General features: G+C 42.5%; 1 protein-coding gene across 3 annotated transcripts in view; it reads left to right on the forward strand.

The window, feature by feature from the left end:
• Nucleotides 1-17,240, forward strand: part of Nkain2 (Na+/K+ transporting ATPase interacting 2) — a 937,374-nt gene that overhangs the window by 901,331 nt on the left and 18,803 nt on the right. For all 3 annotated transcript variants that reach the window (XM_013516706.1, XM_005389154.1, XM_013516707.1), the window contains exon 5: nucleotides 11,703-11,763. In XM_013516706.1, the coding sequence (XP_013372160.1) occupies nucleotides 11,703-11,763 (61 nt within the window). The remainder of the gene's footprint in view (nucleotides 1-11,702; nucleotides 11,764-17,240) is intronic.

The following is a 17,240-nucleotide window of genomic DNA, read 5'->3' on the forward strand; positions in this document are numbered from 1 at the left end:
AATGCATTCCTAAAACGCTAATTATACATCTCAGCTTACTGTATAGTTCTGAATGTTTTTCCCTCTAGCTGGATGGTTTGAGAGGTCTTTCTATTCAGCGGGCTCTTTAATGCACTGATGGCACTATTCTTGTCATTCCCTCATATAATTAATAAATTTCACACACTTTACTTAATTAATGAATTATTTTTATAATTATCATTATTTTATAATTCTCACTCTAAAACCAATTATCTTGCCAAACAAATATCTTAAGATTCGGCAAGGTTGGGTAACATAGGTGCTTTCTTACATTTATGGCTACACATCTGTATTATTCCAGGGATACTAGGTATCTCCAAATTTCCCCAAAGCTGTGGACAAGATAGGATCTTAGAAACCAAAACCATGGCTTATTTACTATCCCCCAAATCCAAAATGATCTGCTGTATTTCCCATGGACAAACACCAGGATATTTACTAATCTGTTATGGAAGGAAATGTTCACTATGTCCTTTAACAGATACTAGGCAAACAATTCATTTCATAGAAAACATCTGAATGGACTGGTGCCTGCCAAGTTTTTTTTATTGCTGAACAGGGATGGTTAACTCTTTTGTTCTTACCAACATCTCTGAGGTGAGGTAATCCCAGAGGTCATCCAGTTTTTAGTCTTGTTCCCAAGAGACAGTCAGCCTTCAACTGGAGGGGGAATTCATCCTGTTGTCATTGTCACTGTGGTCACCCCAGTATTTACTGATAACACTCCTGTGAATCAGAACACTTCCGTCTCTCCCTTCTCAGTGCAGTCTTGATTCTGCTGAGAGTCTCTCTTCAGCTCGGCTACCGGCATTGAACACATTCTAGACTTGCATTGGCAAGTCCAGAACAACATGTGGCTAATCTCTTCCTTTGTTCCAGACCCTACCATTCTCTTCAGATAATACAGGGTCACATTGCTTGTTCAGCACCTCCCATATGGTTACCAGATTTGATCATGAGATCACTGTTCTGCTTCCTCAAGATTTTTCAGGGTCATAAAGAACAGGACTTATGACAGCTACCTAACATGTACCTGTTGAAACTGCCTTCCAGTTCAAAATGGATCGGGGAAGCCTTATTTTTTTCTGAGCACAGGTTTGTTTTTTAATTGTTATGTTTATTAGTATATGTTTGCAGCATGTAATGGTTACATTCATCATGGAGAGCTGGTGCAATGTCACAACACATCTTAATCCTTCCACGTCCCCTTTCCCTGCTTGTCCTCCTCCATCCCTGCCCCTCGTGGTCCCTTCCCCACTTGCAAAAGCAGGTTTGCATCTGGGGAGTCTAACTACTGTGTTTTCACGATTTCCAGAAGTACACTGATGGAACACATGTTAAAGTCCCAGGTGCATTACATATTATCATTGCGTGTTCTACATTTTCCTGATCTGAGGTAGTACTTCTGATAATGAAGAGAAATATAAAAGTAACTTCAGCAGCTTCTTTTCCAGAGGCAATACTGGAATACCAGCTCTTATTCCAATGAGTATTCTACAACAAAGTAACCTGCACTCCCAGCTTCTTCAGAGAATTTAGGCCCTGTAAGTCCGTTTTCATCTGCAGAACAGCACACTCAATTCAAGAAACACACAGATCTAAGTTTTTAGTTTTGTGTATTGTTAGCCTACCCCACGTGGACTAATTTGTTCTTGCAAATGCCTCACTTTTTGTCCAACAGATTCTGCTATAGTTTAGCTATTATCTCTGAGCAAAAATATACTGTTTAGATCATTTGCTTCTAAAGAAATTACATACTGATTTTGTACAGAATTTTTGCAGGATGGTATAGGTTACTTACATTGGACAGAACATTTTTTTAAAATTCTGCTTCAATGACTATGAGTGAATTGGGCCCCACTGTATGTTACAAACATAGAATTTTAAACTTGCTGTTCAAGTGGCGTGGCCTTGGGGAAAGGTGGCTTTTCACATTTCCTAACTATGGTCAGTGAGTAGTTTGACTGAGGGCTCCCTGACAGTAAAAGGGAGGGCATTTCGCGGCAGCTCTACTGCACTACATTCACCATTTCTTTGCTCCTACCCCAGCTGGCATATGTATAGAATGGCTGGCTACCAATGGACCTTTTAAAACTATCTGAAATGTCAACTTTCAGAGAACTATTAGCCATGGTGACATTTGAGTTTTATTAGCAATCATCCACCCTGCTTGAAAACCTTCTGCTTTGCCAACTTTATGACACATCAGACTCATCTGAAATGAGGGAACTTTTTGGTAAGTTCAGATCAAAGAAATCTACCAATGTCTGGAAATCAAATTATAGTGGGAATGACCGGTTAAGGCACTGTTAGCCTTTGGTTCAGTCCATTTCCCAGCTTAAGTAGATGATATAAGTTTGTGTGTACATATACTCTTTTTCATCTTTGAAAAAGTGTTTAATACAGTCATGCTTGGTGATGCAGCACAATACCTACAGGCTATGTTGAGATATGTTTCTGATCCTCTGCAAAGCTTTTCTGACCCAGTAGGCTGTGAACATTCACAATAGCCTAGAGGCAACCTTCCATGAGTTATTGTAGGTTGATAACTGCACCTGGATTATTTGTAGCAAAGAAAATTTACAACGTGGACCATGATATTCCTGTCAGTGGAGTAGTATAGGATAAGAATCATCTGGCAGACTACCAAGATGAAACACAAGCCCACATAATGAAATATTTCATAGAAGACTTTCATTAACAGCACTGATATAATCGCATTAGAATCCTTTGCTGAAACAGTCTCAAATTATGTAAATGGAATAAGATTTTAAAAAGAAGTAAAAATCATCTACAACTTAAAAGTATACTTTGTGAGTGCATAATATCCTTCTGTTAATTCAGAGTATAAAAAGCTTGAGCTCCAAGCAGATGAATTATAAATTCAGAACAAAAAGAGATCATTTAATTTAAATGTACTATAGAATGAATCTATTTATAATATTAATAATTACAGATAAAAGCGTGGTGTGCCATCTGCCTATCTTCATCCCCTGTCAAAAACAAAAGTTAAATGATTCTTCATTGTTTTGGTATCAAAAACTACCATGGACTTCCACATTAGCAAAAGGCTCAGGATGAAAATGCTTCCTTGTGCTTAAGAAAGCACAAATATGTGTTTTGTTAGAATACGTTTATAATTTATAATTTAGAAGCTTTTACCAATTATAACAGTACCCTGAAATATAGTATTTTCTATTACAATTTTACTGTGAGGGGGCTGGGGAGTTAGCTCAGCAGCACAGAGCCTGCCTGGCAAGCGCAAGGTCGTGAGTTTGATTCCTGGTACCGGAAAAAAAATGAGAAAAAAAAAATTTTTACTGTGAGATAACTATAGGTCACTTGCAATTATATGAAATAACATGAAAAATCTTGTGTACTTTTTCTCCCATTTCCCTAAATAGGAGCATGCTACAAAATGCCACCGTGTCACTCCTGAGCTATTCATGCTGATATGACACAGGCCAATTCTATCACCACAAGGATCCTGCAAGTGGCCTTTTTTATGGTCATATTCATTTCCTTCTCAGTCCCTGACAACCATAATGTGCTCTCCATTTGTATAATTTTATCATATCAAGAATATTGTATACATGGAATTAAATGATATATTCAACTTTGAGATTGACTTTTCTCAATCAGTGCACTTCTCTGGAAATCTGAGTTGTTGCATACATCATAGTGCCTTCTACAGGATGGGTTAGTATTTTAGGTGCCAGTGCACTGCATTTGTTTAACTATTTGCACATGGGAGGACATCTAGCTGTATCCAGTTTGGGGCGATTTTGAAGAAAGTTGCTGTAACAGTAGAGCACAGGCTCTGTGTATATCTGTCTTCATTTCTCTGGGATAACCCAGGCCCAGAAAATAAATCCTGGGTCATAAGGCAAGTCCAATATTTTTAAAGAAACCTCCTGTTTGGCAAAGTGGCTGTACATAAATGTTTCTGTTTCTACTTTCAAGAGTTTTATCTTTGATTTTCCGAAGTTTGACTATCTTGTATCTTGGTATAAGTTTCCTTAGCATTTTCCTGTTTAGGGCTCACTCAGTTTCTTGATTTCATAAATGAATGTCCTTTTTAAAAATGTAGGTCTAATTTAAATTTTCAGTAATTTCTTGGAATATTTTTGAGTGCTGTTTTCTTTCGTTTTGGGGGGAAGGGACTCAAGTGACACAAATGTGACATCTGTTATGGTCTCACTGAAGTGGGGAAAAGAACCAAACTGACACTGTGTTGTACTCAGACACCATCTTAGAGCTTAACTATCTGTTTCCTTAAGTTTGTTTCTTGTAAATGTTGTCATAGTTGCCTAACCTGATACCATCCCATGCTTTGTCAAAAGGCACTCTGCATCCCACCCCTAATGGAAAGTACCTCTGGTCCCCTACTCAAACACCTTTGTTCCTTTGTCACAAGCTAAGCACATGCTTTTTAGGAGTATTTCAGAAACTGCATGAAGTCATATTAGGAAAAACCTGACCACCCCCTTTAGACCTGGAATTAGATCTGTATAACTATTCTCCCCTCCTGCACTTCAGGGTCATTGCTCAGTCATGTACTGGGCACCTACCTCCGGCTACTAAACTTGCTTGTTTCTGCATGCAGTCTCCGAGGGTGACTCAATTAAAAAAGTGCATTTGCTGCAACACCATGTGTCCCTAAGGCTTAGGGTCTATTTTTGCTGTATTGCCAGGGTTGAGTAATTTCTGTTAGAGTTCTATTTTCAAGTTCACCAATTCTTTCTTCTGCCCCTTCATTCTGCAGCTGGGCTTTCTTATTTTTGGTATTGCATTTTTTCAGTTCAATTTTGAAATTTTTCTCAGTACATATGTGCAGTACATAATGTTCATATTCCTTGTGTGCAGTTGATACACACACACCTCCATTCCTTCCCTTGCCCCCTCCTGCTCCATCTCTTGGTTCCCTTTCCATTTAAGATTCAGCTCCCTGCTTCCCATTATCTATTTATTTATGATGCTCTGTTCTAAATTTCACTTTAGTTCTTTCTCATATCTCCTGTTTCTTTGCTGAGAAATTTTATTGTTTTCACTTAGCTCTTGTGTATTTCTAAGTACTTGTTGAAGTATTTTATGTTAGCTAATTTAAAATACTTGTTAGATAATTCTAATACCTCCATCATCTCTGTGCTAGATTCCATTGATTATCTTTTTATTCAATTTGATCCCTCTTAATCTTAGTTTGATCATGTATTAGGTTTCACTGGAGGAACAAATTTAGTATTAGAAGGAAATAAAGATTATAGATAGATAGATAGATAGATAGATAGATAGACAGACAGATAGAGGACAAAGGCTTTACTAGGTAGTCCTACAGGATGGGAAGCAAAAGGTTCCCAATGGCCACCTGCCAGATTCAGGTAGAAGAATGCAGAATGATTATGTACTCACAGGAGAATTGGAAAATCCTGTTGCAGGTCAAAAACCTAGAACTCACTGTAGTATCTTTAGGAATCCACAGCAGAAAGTTAGGGTCTGTGTTAGAGGCTGGAAAGTCTGACCCAGAAGCCTCCAAGAACTGGTGACAAAAACTGAAAGGCTACAAAACCAAAACACTTCTAAGGAAGATAAAAGGGAGACTCTTTTCTTACCCTTTTCATTCCAACTGTTCTACAATCCTGCTGTCAGTGCCACCCACATCCATGGTGGGTCTTCCCTCATCAGTTCAGGACCTAGTGTCAGTCACCCAAGGACACACCCAGAGCATTCCTAACCTCCTAGCCAGTTCTTACTAAAGTCAAATTGACATCTCAGGGGGCTGGGGATTTAGCTCAGAGGCACAGTGCCTGCCTGGCAAGCACGAGGTCGTGAGTTTGATTTCTGGTTCCGGAGAAAAACCAAAAAAAAAAAAAAGTTGACATCACAATCAATGACAGATGAGTCATTTTTAACTGAAACAAGAACATTTTTGCTATTGTGTTATGAAACGCTAGGTCCTAATTAAGCTTTTCTCTGAACAATTCCCTGATACTGTTTTGGCAGACAAAGGCAAGATGCTGACTCATTCCTCCCAAGTGAGAAGTCCAGGCTCCTTACCCAACCTCTATTAAGACTGAAGGTAGAAATTTCTTTTCATTAAGGCTGAGAGGCAGTGAAGTTCCCTTCTGTCTGGCCCCTCACATGAAATTACATGGCAGGGAAGGGTAAAGTACCTTGCTACTGCTCCCAGGAAGCTTTCACTGGGTTTCATGGGGGCAGAGAAATGGTGTTGTTACCCCTGGACATTCATAAATGTCCTGACCATCCATCAGACCTCTTCCTCTGACACCTTGCTGATGGGGAGGAGATGGGTGATTGACTGCCACAGAGCAGAAGCAGAAGTCTAGATTCCTCACAAGTATTCAGTGACCTAAGGGCAGAAGAGTAAGGGTGTTACTGAATTTGCAAGTGCTTTTTCTACTCCGTACTGTTTGCAAATAACCAAACAAGTCCACTGACCACAAGGAAATTTTATTCAATAGCCAATGAATGGAGACAAGGACTTGGTTTAAAAGGTCTATGGTCTCAGTTTTGTTAGGTCTGTCCATGAGTGGTTGTGGTTTGTATGCAATCACCAGGTCTTTTCACGGGAAAGTGAGATTTCCAGGAATCAGAGGGCCTTTCCTTTCCATTCCTAACATGGGCAAAGTCAAATCTGTCACAGCACCAGTAGGTGTGTTCTTTATTAATTATTACAATGAGATTATAACAAGGTCCAGGTCATCTGGAGAGTCCATGTGGCCTCTATACCAGATCAGGCTGGCCTAGAGTCCCCATTTACCAGCAGGAAACTTGTGATAACTTGATGGTTGGCAGCGGGAAACCCTGTGTTTCTCACCACCAGGCTTTAAATTTCACAAGTAAGCAGCTGGCAGGATACCAACCTATCAGTGATTTCAGGGTTCAAGTTGATGATAGGGTCTTCTTAGCAGGAATGAAAGTCCGGGATTTATACTGACCTCTCACACACCATGGCCTGGTCGGGAAGGAAGTTTTGGCCCCCGCTCTGCTGCCGTAATCAGGGAGGAGGGCTACAGTTGTTGCTTGCTTATTTTTCCTGTAGTGTTGGCCACAGAAGAGGCAACACCGTCTTCAAATGTTTCTAAAAATCTTGCCCACTGCTATTTTCAATTGTGAGCTTTTCAGCACCAAGTTGAGTATATGTGAGACCACAAAAACATGATAATAATAAAAGAAAATAAAAAACACAGAGAATTCATTCCTACACCTTGCCTTGATCCTCGGGTCTCTGATAAGGCTGCTTCCCACTGTCCACCTTTCTATATTTGTCGCGGAATAATATCAGGGGTTTTTAGCTGTACTTAGTAGAAGGGAAGGAGTATCCCTTTCACTATTCCAGCTTCTCAGGAAAAAGTCAAAAGTGCAATATTTTAAGCACTAAATTTGTTACATTTTAGAGTATTATAATTGATTTTTAAAACACAAATCAAAAGTCTTCTGTTTCTTTTTATCTATTCATTGCTAAATGAATTTCTGAAACAAACACTCATAATTTGATTTTTGGGCACCCAAAACTTTTAATCTGATTTAGTTATGGAAGAAAAATATCATTTCCTTTTTGTCAGTAATAGCATCAAGATGATATGTCATTCCCTACCAGGTGAATTAAAAGTGAACAAATCATATTAGCTATATGAAGGTGAAAAGATGAATAAAACTAAAAAGATTTAGACTTAGCTCTGCTTTGAATGCCAAGGACTAAAACACCTGGAAGAATTTGTTTTTTCACAAGTGGATCATTATGTGCTCACCTACTAGAATACCACATGTAACGGCCATTATTGTTCTAGCCTTGTTAAAGAAGGAACAAAGTAGAAGTCACTTTTTTTTTTTTTTTTTTAGCTTTTTTCCAGTACCAGGAATGGAACTCACAACCTTGCACTTGCCAGGCAGGCGCTGTGCCACTGAGATAAATCCCCAGCACCCGGAAGTCACTTAATTTAAATTCAGGAATACAGACCTACAATGGCATGAGTCTTTATTCTCTGCTTTGTGCCCATTACCTCTCTTCGGGTAGACTGAACTCCCCTGAACGGGGCACTTCCTCCTCCCTGAACTGAATCCATGTCTTCCAGATCTCATCTCAACTCTGCGTGGAAGAGGTCCTATCTACTCCTGCTTTGCCTTCTCTATTCCCTCCTATAGCCTTCTCTCTCTTGGGATCAATCTCAGAAGTATCCTGGGTTCAATTCCCAATACCACAAAAAGAAGAATAAAAGAGATGCCAGCCTACCCCTTACTCTGGGAAGGGATTGCCACTCTTTGGGGAATGTGACACTCAAATTCAGTCTCAAGGGATGAGTTAGAGTTACTTCAGGTGCATGGCTCTGTGGCACAGGGAAGAAGGAAAGGAGGGTTAGTACTCCTAGTGGGCAGAATGAGGAAATGAGGAAAACTATGGGATGTTGCCAGGAAACTACTAGCAGTTCACACTTGCCCATCCATCCCTGACTAAAAGTGGTGGTAAGTGACATAAGCAAAGAACCTAAACATAACTTCAGGAAGGATTTGTGCCCTGTAAAAAATATTATGCTTTTGCAGGAAGTGCTCCTTAAATATATTGTACAAAAGAATGGCCTAGATATGTGACTTTATACATACTGACAATCTTCTGCTGATGACCCTAATCTGCCTTCCTGGTTTTGATTCCCATTGTTCTGGTCTAGAGCCCCCAAACTTTAATCAGACAGATTTACTGGATCTTAGCACAACCCATAGCTTCTCCATCTCATGATCTCACTCTGGGAAAGCAGATCTGTTTACCTCTCATCTGCAAACTGCACATAAATTTCTCTCAGAGAGGATTGTGGGGATTAATGTACCAGTACATGAAAACATTCAGTTTCCTGTCACCACTTAGTGCGCATAAATTTTTTCCATTTTTCTGACAACTTACCTAAATGTTTACACTACGATTGTATGTGTATCCTGCTACAAGATTCCAGATTAAAACCAAGACTGTATCTAAAACAGTGGCTCTGATCAGGAACAATTTTGCCCTTTTAGGGACATATATCTAGAGATATTCTTAATTGTATCAGTTGTTGACTGTCTTTGATTGTAGGATGCTACTGGTTGTCATACTAAAACACCAATAGCCTCCTCAAAACACTGTCAGTGGTCAAAGGTTTAGAAGCCCTAGTTTAGTTAACATTTGTAGTCCAGGAAACAATGAGCAGAGTTGCACAGGAAGGGAAACATTCTTGGTGTTAGAAATGACTTGACACCTCTCTTCCACAGCTAAATTTTACAAATCGCTATTGGGATTTTAAAATGAATTTGGAAATTTGTATAGTGTGGGGAAATTGGATGAGAGCAAAGTTTATGCCTCTTGATTAATTTGGAGGGAAAACAAGTTTTCATTTGTATTTAGAGGTGACCAATTTAAAAGCTAAAATTACCTTAATCAGCAAGCTTTCATAATGAAATGCACCAGTATTTACTTTTATATCAAAGGAACTCCCCTGATAATTAAAGAATGTAACTGAATACAATTAAAAGATCACTGATAAGTAGAATGCACTTCCTTGGCAGCATTCAGAAGGAGTATACTTAATAACCTAGAATCTAGTGATACTTTAATGAGGAATTTGAATCTCAAAAGGAAGGGAAACATTCTTGGTGTTAGAAATGACTTGACACCTCTCTTTATTTATTTATGACACCTCTCTTTATTTATCAATACTTGTTGCTTAGTTTTTCATTTCAAAGTAATGAAATAATGAGGAGGAATGAAAAGCTTGTCATTGGGGAAATATTGTTATACAAGTAGCTAAACAAGAACTTAGAAAGGAGAGATGAACAAGTGATGTTAGTAATATTTAGGCACACATGTTAAGGATTTAGTGTGAAGGAAGGAATGGTGGTATAAGGGAGGAACTCATTCACCCAAAACTTTCACTTCTTCCCCTTAATCCACAGCCAGGTTTAAATCCCAGTGACAAAGCACCCATGGGACTGGTCTACTCAGTGAACAGCATGTTTCCCTGGCTCCTGGTGGATAAAAGATTAACCACTGGGATCATCTCTATGAAAATGCTCAAATCACTACGCGATTTTTATCATCTTTGCTAAAGCCAAATAAGAGACAGTAGTTTCTAACCGGTACCCTGTGTTCTACAAATAAATATCTAAAAAACAAAGATCTTGATGATTTCACATTAAGGAAGTAGATTTTATTAATACCATTTTATTGCCAATAGCATCCTATAATTGAAAGAGAAACATGTTGATTTGGTGAATATTCAAAAAATAATTTCTAAAAATGAAACTAATATATCCTCAGTGGCATTCTTATTCCGTGCTCTGCTGTAAGGGCCTTTGAAGGACATATTGAATGGGTGCTCCCCCCCTGTCTCTCCCTGAGCATGGCCACTGCTGCTGCTTCTTTCTTCCTGGATAACGACTATTTTATTCCATGGTACTTCTCTTCAGAAACAGCCTGAATATTCTAGAACACTCTTTCTCTCTCAAATTCAAATTAGAAATATTCTGACACACCTTTTAACTGGCTCTCTTTCTTCTCCAAATAGTCCTGAGCTTATTAAATATCTTCTGACTTAAAAGTGTTCCACTCACATCTTGCAGAGAATCTCTGTCTCTCAATAAATGGAGGTCAACTTCTTTGCTCTTACTGTGGCAACTCCTTTTACCCTGAGCTTTAGCTTCCTGACTTAGGACTGCCACCTTTCAAACTACCCTCTTCTCTACACAGAGCATGATCCTGTGGGGTCAGTACGTAGCCACCTCGGGGCTTGTTGTAAATGTTATTCTGCATGATCTTCACCAATGTTCCGAGCACATACCATTCAGAACTGACTCAAACTGGAGTGCTTTTGTTTAAAAAACAAAGTTTTGTACTTATCTACTAATTTTATTCATTTACTTCCTTCTACCAGAGCTCAGAATTTGGGTATTCTACAAGTTATATGAAGGAATACAAGAGTACTAAATCCGAGGGAATAGATCCCAGTGTTCTGGCTACAGTTACCTGCAGCACTAATTTCCGTGAGCAAGGACTTTTCTGACCCCTGGGGTCACCCTTGTAGTGTGCTTCAGACAGGGTGAGGCGACCGCAAAATCCCAGTTCAGTGGGTGGTGCTGCCACTCCTGGCTTCCGGGTGTCCCCCTGGTTACTTTGCGGTGACCTCATTACGCTCAGTAGGCCCTGGTTGCGGGTACAGGCCTAAATGAAAGTTTCCCTTTCTTACCGAGTTCATGTAACGTGCCACGGGACTTCCTTAACATTTTCTCTCAAATCACTTTTCTGATGGTCAGGAGGAAGTTAGTTTTAGAATCCAAAGCCCTGGCCAAAGGAAAAGTAGAGTAGAAGATGATGGGCCCAAACCCAAATGTTAAATTCACTGATACCTGGTGATTCTTTTTTTTTTTCTTTTTTACCTAAAATAATTCATTTTAGATTATCTAGCAATTAACAAATCTTAGACATTAACACTGCCAGAGAAAATAGCGCAATAAATTACTTGCGCGGCAGCTGAATACCACTGGAATGAAGAATCCACTCTGCAGTCAAGATCCACTCTGAAGAGCCATTTTGGAGCCCTAGATCTGATCATAAGCCGTGTGTCTTGGGAAGGCCACCCCACAGAGAGGTCTGATCCTTGTCTTTGCCTAACGTCTAAACCATCTCTGTTTTATTTCAGCTGGCAGGGTTCATCTACGCCTGTTATGTTGTGAAATGCATAACTGAAGAAGAGGACAGCTGTAAGTATCAAACCTATGTCTCCTTCTCTAGGGTTCAGAGCCTCTTCTTTACTGCTTCCTGCCAAGCCTTCCTGATCCCTCCATGCGCCACACAAACAGGGAATAAAGGCTTTGGTGCCCAGCGGCCTAAGATGCTTTTCATAAAAGATCAGCATATTAAAAAAGTACTTCTTTCTTTTCATTAAAGGTATTTTAAAATCTATTCTTATATAATTCTAGTAACAAGCTGGAAGATTGGAGGTGGAAATGAGTTTAAATGTGGTTAATATGAGTTTTTGCTTTTTCTAAAACACCTGTTAAGTATTGATAATTAATCAGTTTCACCCAGGACTATTGATTGAAAATATCAGTAATCAATAGTGTATAGAAGCTCTTGAAATTCCCACAAGAATTGACTTTGAGTCGGGGAATTTGCCAGTGGCAAATCAGATATCCCTCTGCCCTTTCTGTTGCTTTAGTTCAATACGAGAGACTGGAACCCTGTCAGTCTCAGCACTAAGTTCAGTTATTTGATTCAGAGTTTATAGACAATGACACTCACAGAAGCCTCAAGTAGCTCTCTGTCCCCTCCTCACCCTAACCTGGTAAGGAGAATGTTTCACCTGTCTCTTGCCCTTAGCACTGGGAGAAAGCTGCTCCTGTTCTCTCTGCATAATATCATGCGTAATCACCTGTACAACTATACTGACTCAGAGGAAAAACTCAGAATTGGGAATAACTTTCTTGGTTCCCAAATATAATGAGAATGATGGGGCTTTTGAGAAGGTGGAGGGAGAAGAAGATGAAAATACCCTTCTCGCTTACATAATTCTGGGGAAAATCACACCAAGAGGGTGAGAAGAAGTCATATTACATGACTAACTTGGGACAATTTCTCAATCATTCTCTTCTATGAAATATATCCCACAAATAGTTTATATTATTTTTGTGCAAAAAGATTAGATGTTCCTTTCATTAAAGAAGTCTTTGTAAAGCATGCCTCACTGTATCCAGGGTTGCTTCACTCTCAGGAGACTTCCAGGTGGGTGATGCACAATCTCTGCCTCTAAGAACTTCCCTTCTAGCAGGGAAAGCAAATATGAATGAATAAGTATGGTAAATACCTGTTCAGTGGGAGCAGGGAGGAAAGGGGTCAGAAAGGTTTCACAGAGAAGGACGCTCTTGACCTGGATCTTGAAAGATAAAGAGACACGTGTTGGGCAGCTGATGGGTGAGTGAGATGGTCCCGGGAGAGGGAGGAAAAGCACGGAAGCATATCATAGTGAAATTAATGGGAGTGAGCTGGATGTTGGGCTAGAAGTGAAAACCCAGAGAAAATGGGAGAAAGAAAAGCACAAATAGGATAACAGAAAAAACAAACATGAATAAGATACTAGAAAAAGCAAGCACTAACAAGGTAATAGGAAATGGGTATGGAAAAATTAAGAAGTTGGTATCATACAATGGCCAAGCAGTTGGTAGGTAGATGTCTCAGTTACTTTTCTCTCCTTGCTGAGACAAAATATATGACATTCAGAATTAAGGAAGGAAAGGTATATTTAGCTTACAGTTTGTAGAGGTTTCAGTCCATACTTGGTTGGCTCCAAGGTGGGGTGACACATGGCAGAGGGCAACAGTTCATGGTGGAGGAAACAAAACAGCAAAAGTAACAAGAGCAGAAAGGGAGGAGCAGCAGCAGAGAGCAAGCTTTTTTCCCTCCTATATTGTACACAAGCTGCCCCCCCCCCAGGGCAGGTGCAGCACTCACACCCATGGATCATGGATCAGTCATACACTCTAGAAATGCACCCTATGACTGCATGAGGCTTTGGGAGGACATCCAGACACCGTAACAGTAGTTCAGAAGAAGAGAGCGTCTTCTGGAATGGACTTTAGAGAATTCACATTGGCATCAGTAGGGCAAAACTGAGAGGAGAAAGATTAGGAAAAAGGCCAGTTACTACTCCACTGACATGAAGTGGTACAGGTTTGGGCTGGAGATTAAGGGCACCTGCATGACACATTCTAAACTAATGTGATCGGTGGGGTGTTCTTGGGTCCTGCAGTGAGGGAAAAGGGTGAGTCAGGCAGCTCTTAGATGTCTACCGTCAGTGAATGAGCAGAGAGAAAGGCCCCGTAAGCAAAGTAGAGTGCGTATGCTAATTAGCTCAGGATGGACAGGTTGTGTTTGAGGTGTCTAATGAATATACAAGGGAAAACATCTAGTATGCACTCATCTCATGTGCAAAAAGACTTACTCAAAGGTTAGGAAGGGTAAAAGACATGTGGGTTTTTAAAGGCATGGCTTCCACAAGCTCTCTGATGTTGTTTAGTTATTCCACTCAGTGTGTGCGCACCAGATCCTGGGCTTCTTCTGTAACCTCTTTGCTCACTCCCAGATGATGCCCGGAAGTCCGACTCCCAACATTCCAAAGAAGGCTTCGAAGTTCTAACTTTTGGTAATTTCATTATAAAGAAAGTTATCTCAATTCTTAAAAACCATGGTGACAGTGAAAAAAGAAAACGCTATCAAAGGGCAAGCCTGAAGTGTAGGAGAGGTTTCATTGGTCTGTAAATGAATGTCTGCTGTTGCCTGCTGTGGATTTGCAGGGCAGCCCCGCAGGAGCAGGGGCTGGCGACCCGCCGGCCAAATTGTTTCAATTCCCACTCCTAAGAGCCTCCCAGGAACAAAGCCTGGTCCTGCTCTGTCACCTGTGCTGAGACCCGCTGTGGAGGCAAAGGCCCCACTGCAATGATTGAACAAAGCAGGCGGCCTTGAAGCTGATACAAAGCCAAGCAGTCGCACGCTGAGTCCTCATCCGGCTGAGTTCACCCAAGGGAGTCTCAGAGAGAACCCGAAGAAACCCCCCCAAGGAGCCCGGCGCAAAGACACGGGCAGAGACCCCGTGAAAGAACGGTACATCCGTACAGCGTGAGGCTGCACACACGCACCACACACAAGCTGGACAATCTACTGACTCGGTTCTCCTTTTAAACTGTATCTCATTTGCTTTCTTAGAGCCCATTTAGTTACTACCTATGCGGACACTGCATTAGTCCACGTGGGCTGCTGCAGCCACATCCCGGATCTGCACTGAAACGTCCCGCTCAGTGCTGGAGCCCGGAAATCAAACGCAAGGCTCCGTTAGGGAGAGTCTGCAGAGGACCCCTTTTCCGGCTCCGACAGCGGCTCCTTCCTGCCTGCACCTCCCCTGCAGAGTGCAGGGAGCTCTGGGGAGCGTTTTCCCAAGGGCTCTCATCCCTTCCCTGACCCCAGCCGATCACCTCCCAAAGCCTCTGACCCTTCCTCGCCTGTGCCACAGCTACAAGCACGCAAGCTCCCTGGCCGTGCCACCGCTGCCATCTGCTGTGCCAGCGGAACAGGGCAGCTCCGCGGAAGCAGAGATTTTGTCCAGAGGGGCGGGAGGGCCACTTCCGTGTGCACCGCCCTCCACACCTTGCAGATCAGGGGCCTGCGCCGGTGAGGCGCCTTTCCTGGCAGCTCTGGAGGCCACAGCCCACTCTGGAGCGCTGGCAGCCTTGCTTCCTCCCGAGGCCGCGACCTCAGCCCCCTTCCTTGGGCCCCCAGGGTCTTCTCTCCGCCGCTCCCCCTCCCCGTCTACGGGATGCGGTCCTGTGGGTGGGAGCCGTCCTGCCGCTCGTTTAACCTCCATGGCCTCTTTGAAGAACTTCCTCCAGTCCAGGTGCACTGGGGGCCGGGCCTTCCCTGTGACCCTGAGGGGGGAGCAGCTCAGTCTGCTGCACGTCACAGCTGCACATGCGCACATGTGTGCACATGCCACGCGGCTCCCAGACGCCTGCGGGCTTCGGCCGGCACAGAGCAGCCCGGCCCAGCTCCCTAACCTCCTGCCTGCTGCACGCGGGTCCGCTCCCAGGTCCCGCCGGCTCCTCTTGCAGGCCTCTGCCTGCCTCGCAGCAGCTCCTCCAGGAGACAGCCGGCCTGCTCCTGAGGGGGTGCTTCACCTCTGCACCCCACTGGGGCGGGCGGCCATCGCAGCTCGCTTGGCCCGTTCCCTCAGGAAAGGCAGCAGCTGCGGGGCTGGGTCCTGGGAGCCGGCCTTTCCCTCGCTGTCTCTGAGGCGGGCTCTTCGCTCTCCGCCGTCGGCACAGGCCGCGCTGAGGCTCCCTTCTGGCCCCTGTCTGCGCTACCTTCTCCGCTGTTCTCTTCACAGAGTTCTTGAAAAGAAGTTTGCGGAGAGTCCCGGGCAGCTGCGCCTCCATCACCTGCGCAGCTCTTCTCTCCTCCGCTTCCCGTGTGACAGTGGGATGCCGCTGCAGCGACAGATCTGTAAATTTATCTCCCTGCTTTGTTTGCATTGGTAGCAATAAAAAGAAACCCACACAGTCATAAAAAGAGCACCAATCCAGGATAGAAAATCCATGCTCAGGTGGTATCTTGATCTGCACTGTTTTCTTAGGAAACCTTAACAGTTGGGCTACTAGGAGGGGCCGGTCCTCTTGCAGATGGGCCCATTTCTCTGAGTAGAGTCAGCCTTGCGCATTCACGGGCTCCGCATATGAGGAGTCACCAACCGCAGATGGAGGACGACATTTGGGGAAGAGCTGCATCCATGCCGAATACATATGGACTTGCTGCGCTTGTACCAACTATTCACACAGCACTTACATGTGCTGGTTGTTGCAAGTACTCCAAAGATGCAGTACACAGAGGGCTGGGTAGGTCACCTACAGGTGCTGTATGGTTTTCTACAAGGAAGTTGAGCATCCATGAATTTTGGTATCTGCAGCAGAGTGCAAGAGCGGTCCTCCACGGACAGTGAGAATACCAGCATGGTGGTCTCTCTCTGTTCTAACAGGGATCCAATATGTTTGCAAGTAGAATTCAATATTGAAATCGTCTGGGAAAAGATGTGAAATATCATTTTAAAATAATACCCTCAGGAACTTATTTTGGAAGCAATACTGAACAACAAGCTCTAGACGTTCAAACTTGGAGGTGGACACGCCATACCCCTGCCCCCGCCAGTGCAAATGAATCGGAAGCTGTCCTGAATTCTCCAAAAGTCAAGCGGCCTCAGGGTGGAAGTCACAACTAATTTAGAGAATCGTTCAGTTTTCATTTGAAAGGAAACCCACAGAAAATTATTCTCTTCTCTGAGGATCACAATCTTCTGTTATTTCGTTTGATTTTTTTCTTCTGAACCATGTTGGCCACACACCTTTCTATTGAGCTCCATGTTGCTTTCTGATCATCTCTCCAGCTGATCAGGATCATGGAGTGTGAATGCGATTCTTTGCACACAGCCACACTCTGTCACCTATGGAAGGAGTACACGTGGAAGGCATGGGGTGTATTCCTCCCTTTAAAAAACCTGTTCTTCCTGTTTACAAAGAAATGTGAGATTTACTGCAGAAAGTGTACAAATATAAATTTTGAAAGAAAGAGAGAGAGAGAAAGAGAAAAAGAGAGAAAGAGAAAAAAGAAAGAAGGAAGGAAGGAAGGAAGGAAGGAAGGA

This window comes from Chinchilla lanigera, unplaced genomic scaffold (genome assembly GCF_000276665.1).
Source record: "Chinchilla lanigera isolate Chin_1 unplaced genomic scaffold, ChiLan1.0 scaffold00035, whole genome shotgun sequence".
Lineage (NCBI taxonomy): Eukaryota > Metazoa > Chordata > Mammalia > Rodentia > Chinchillidae > Chinchilla > Chinchilla lanigera.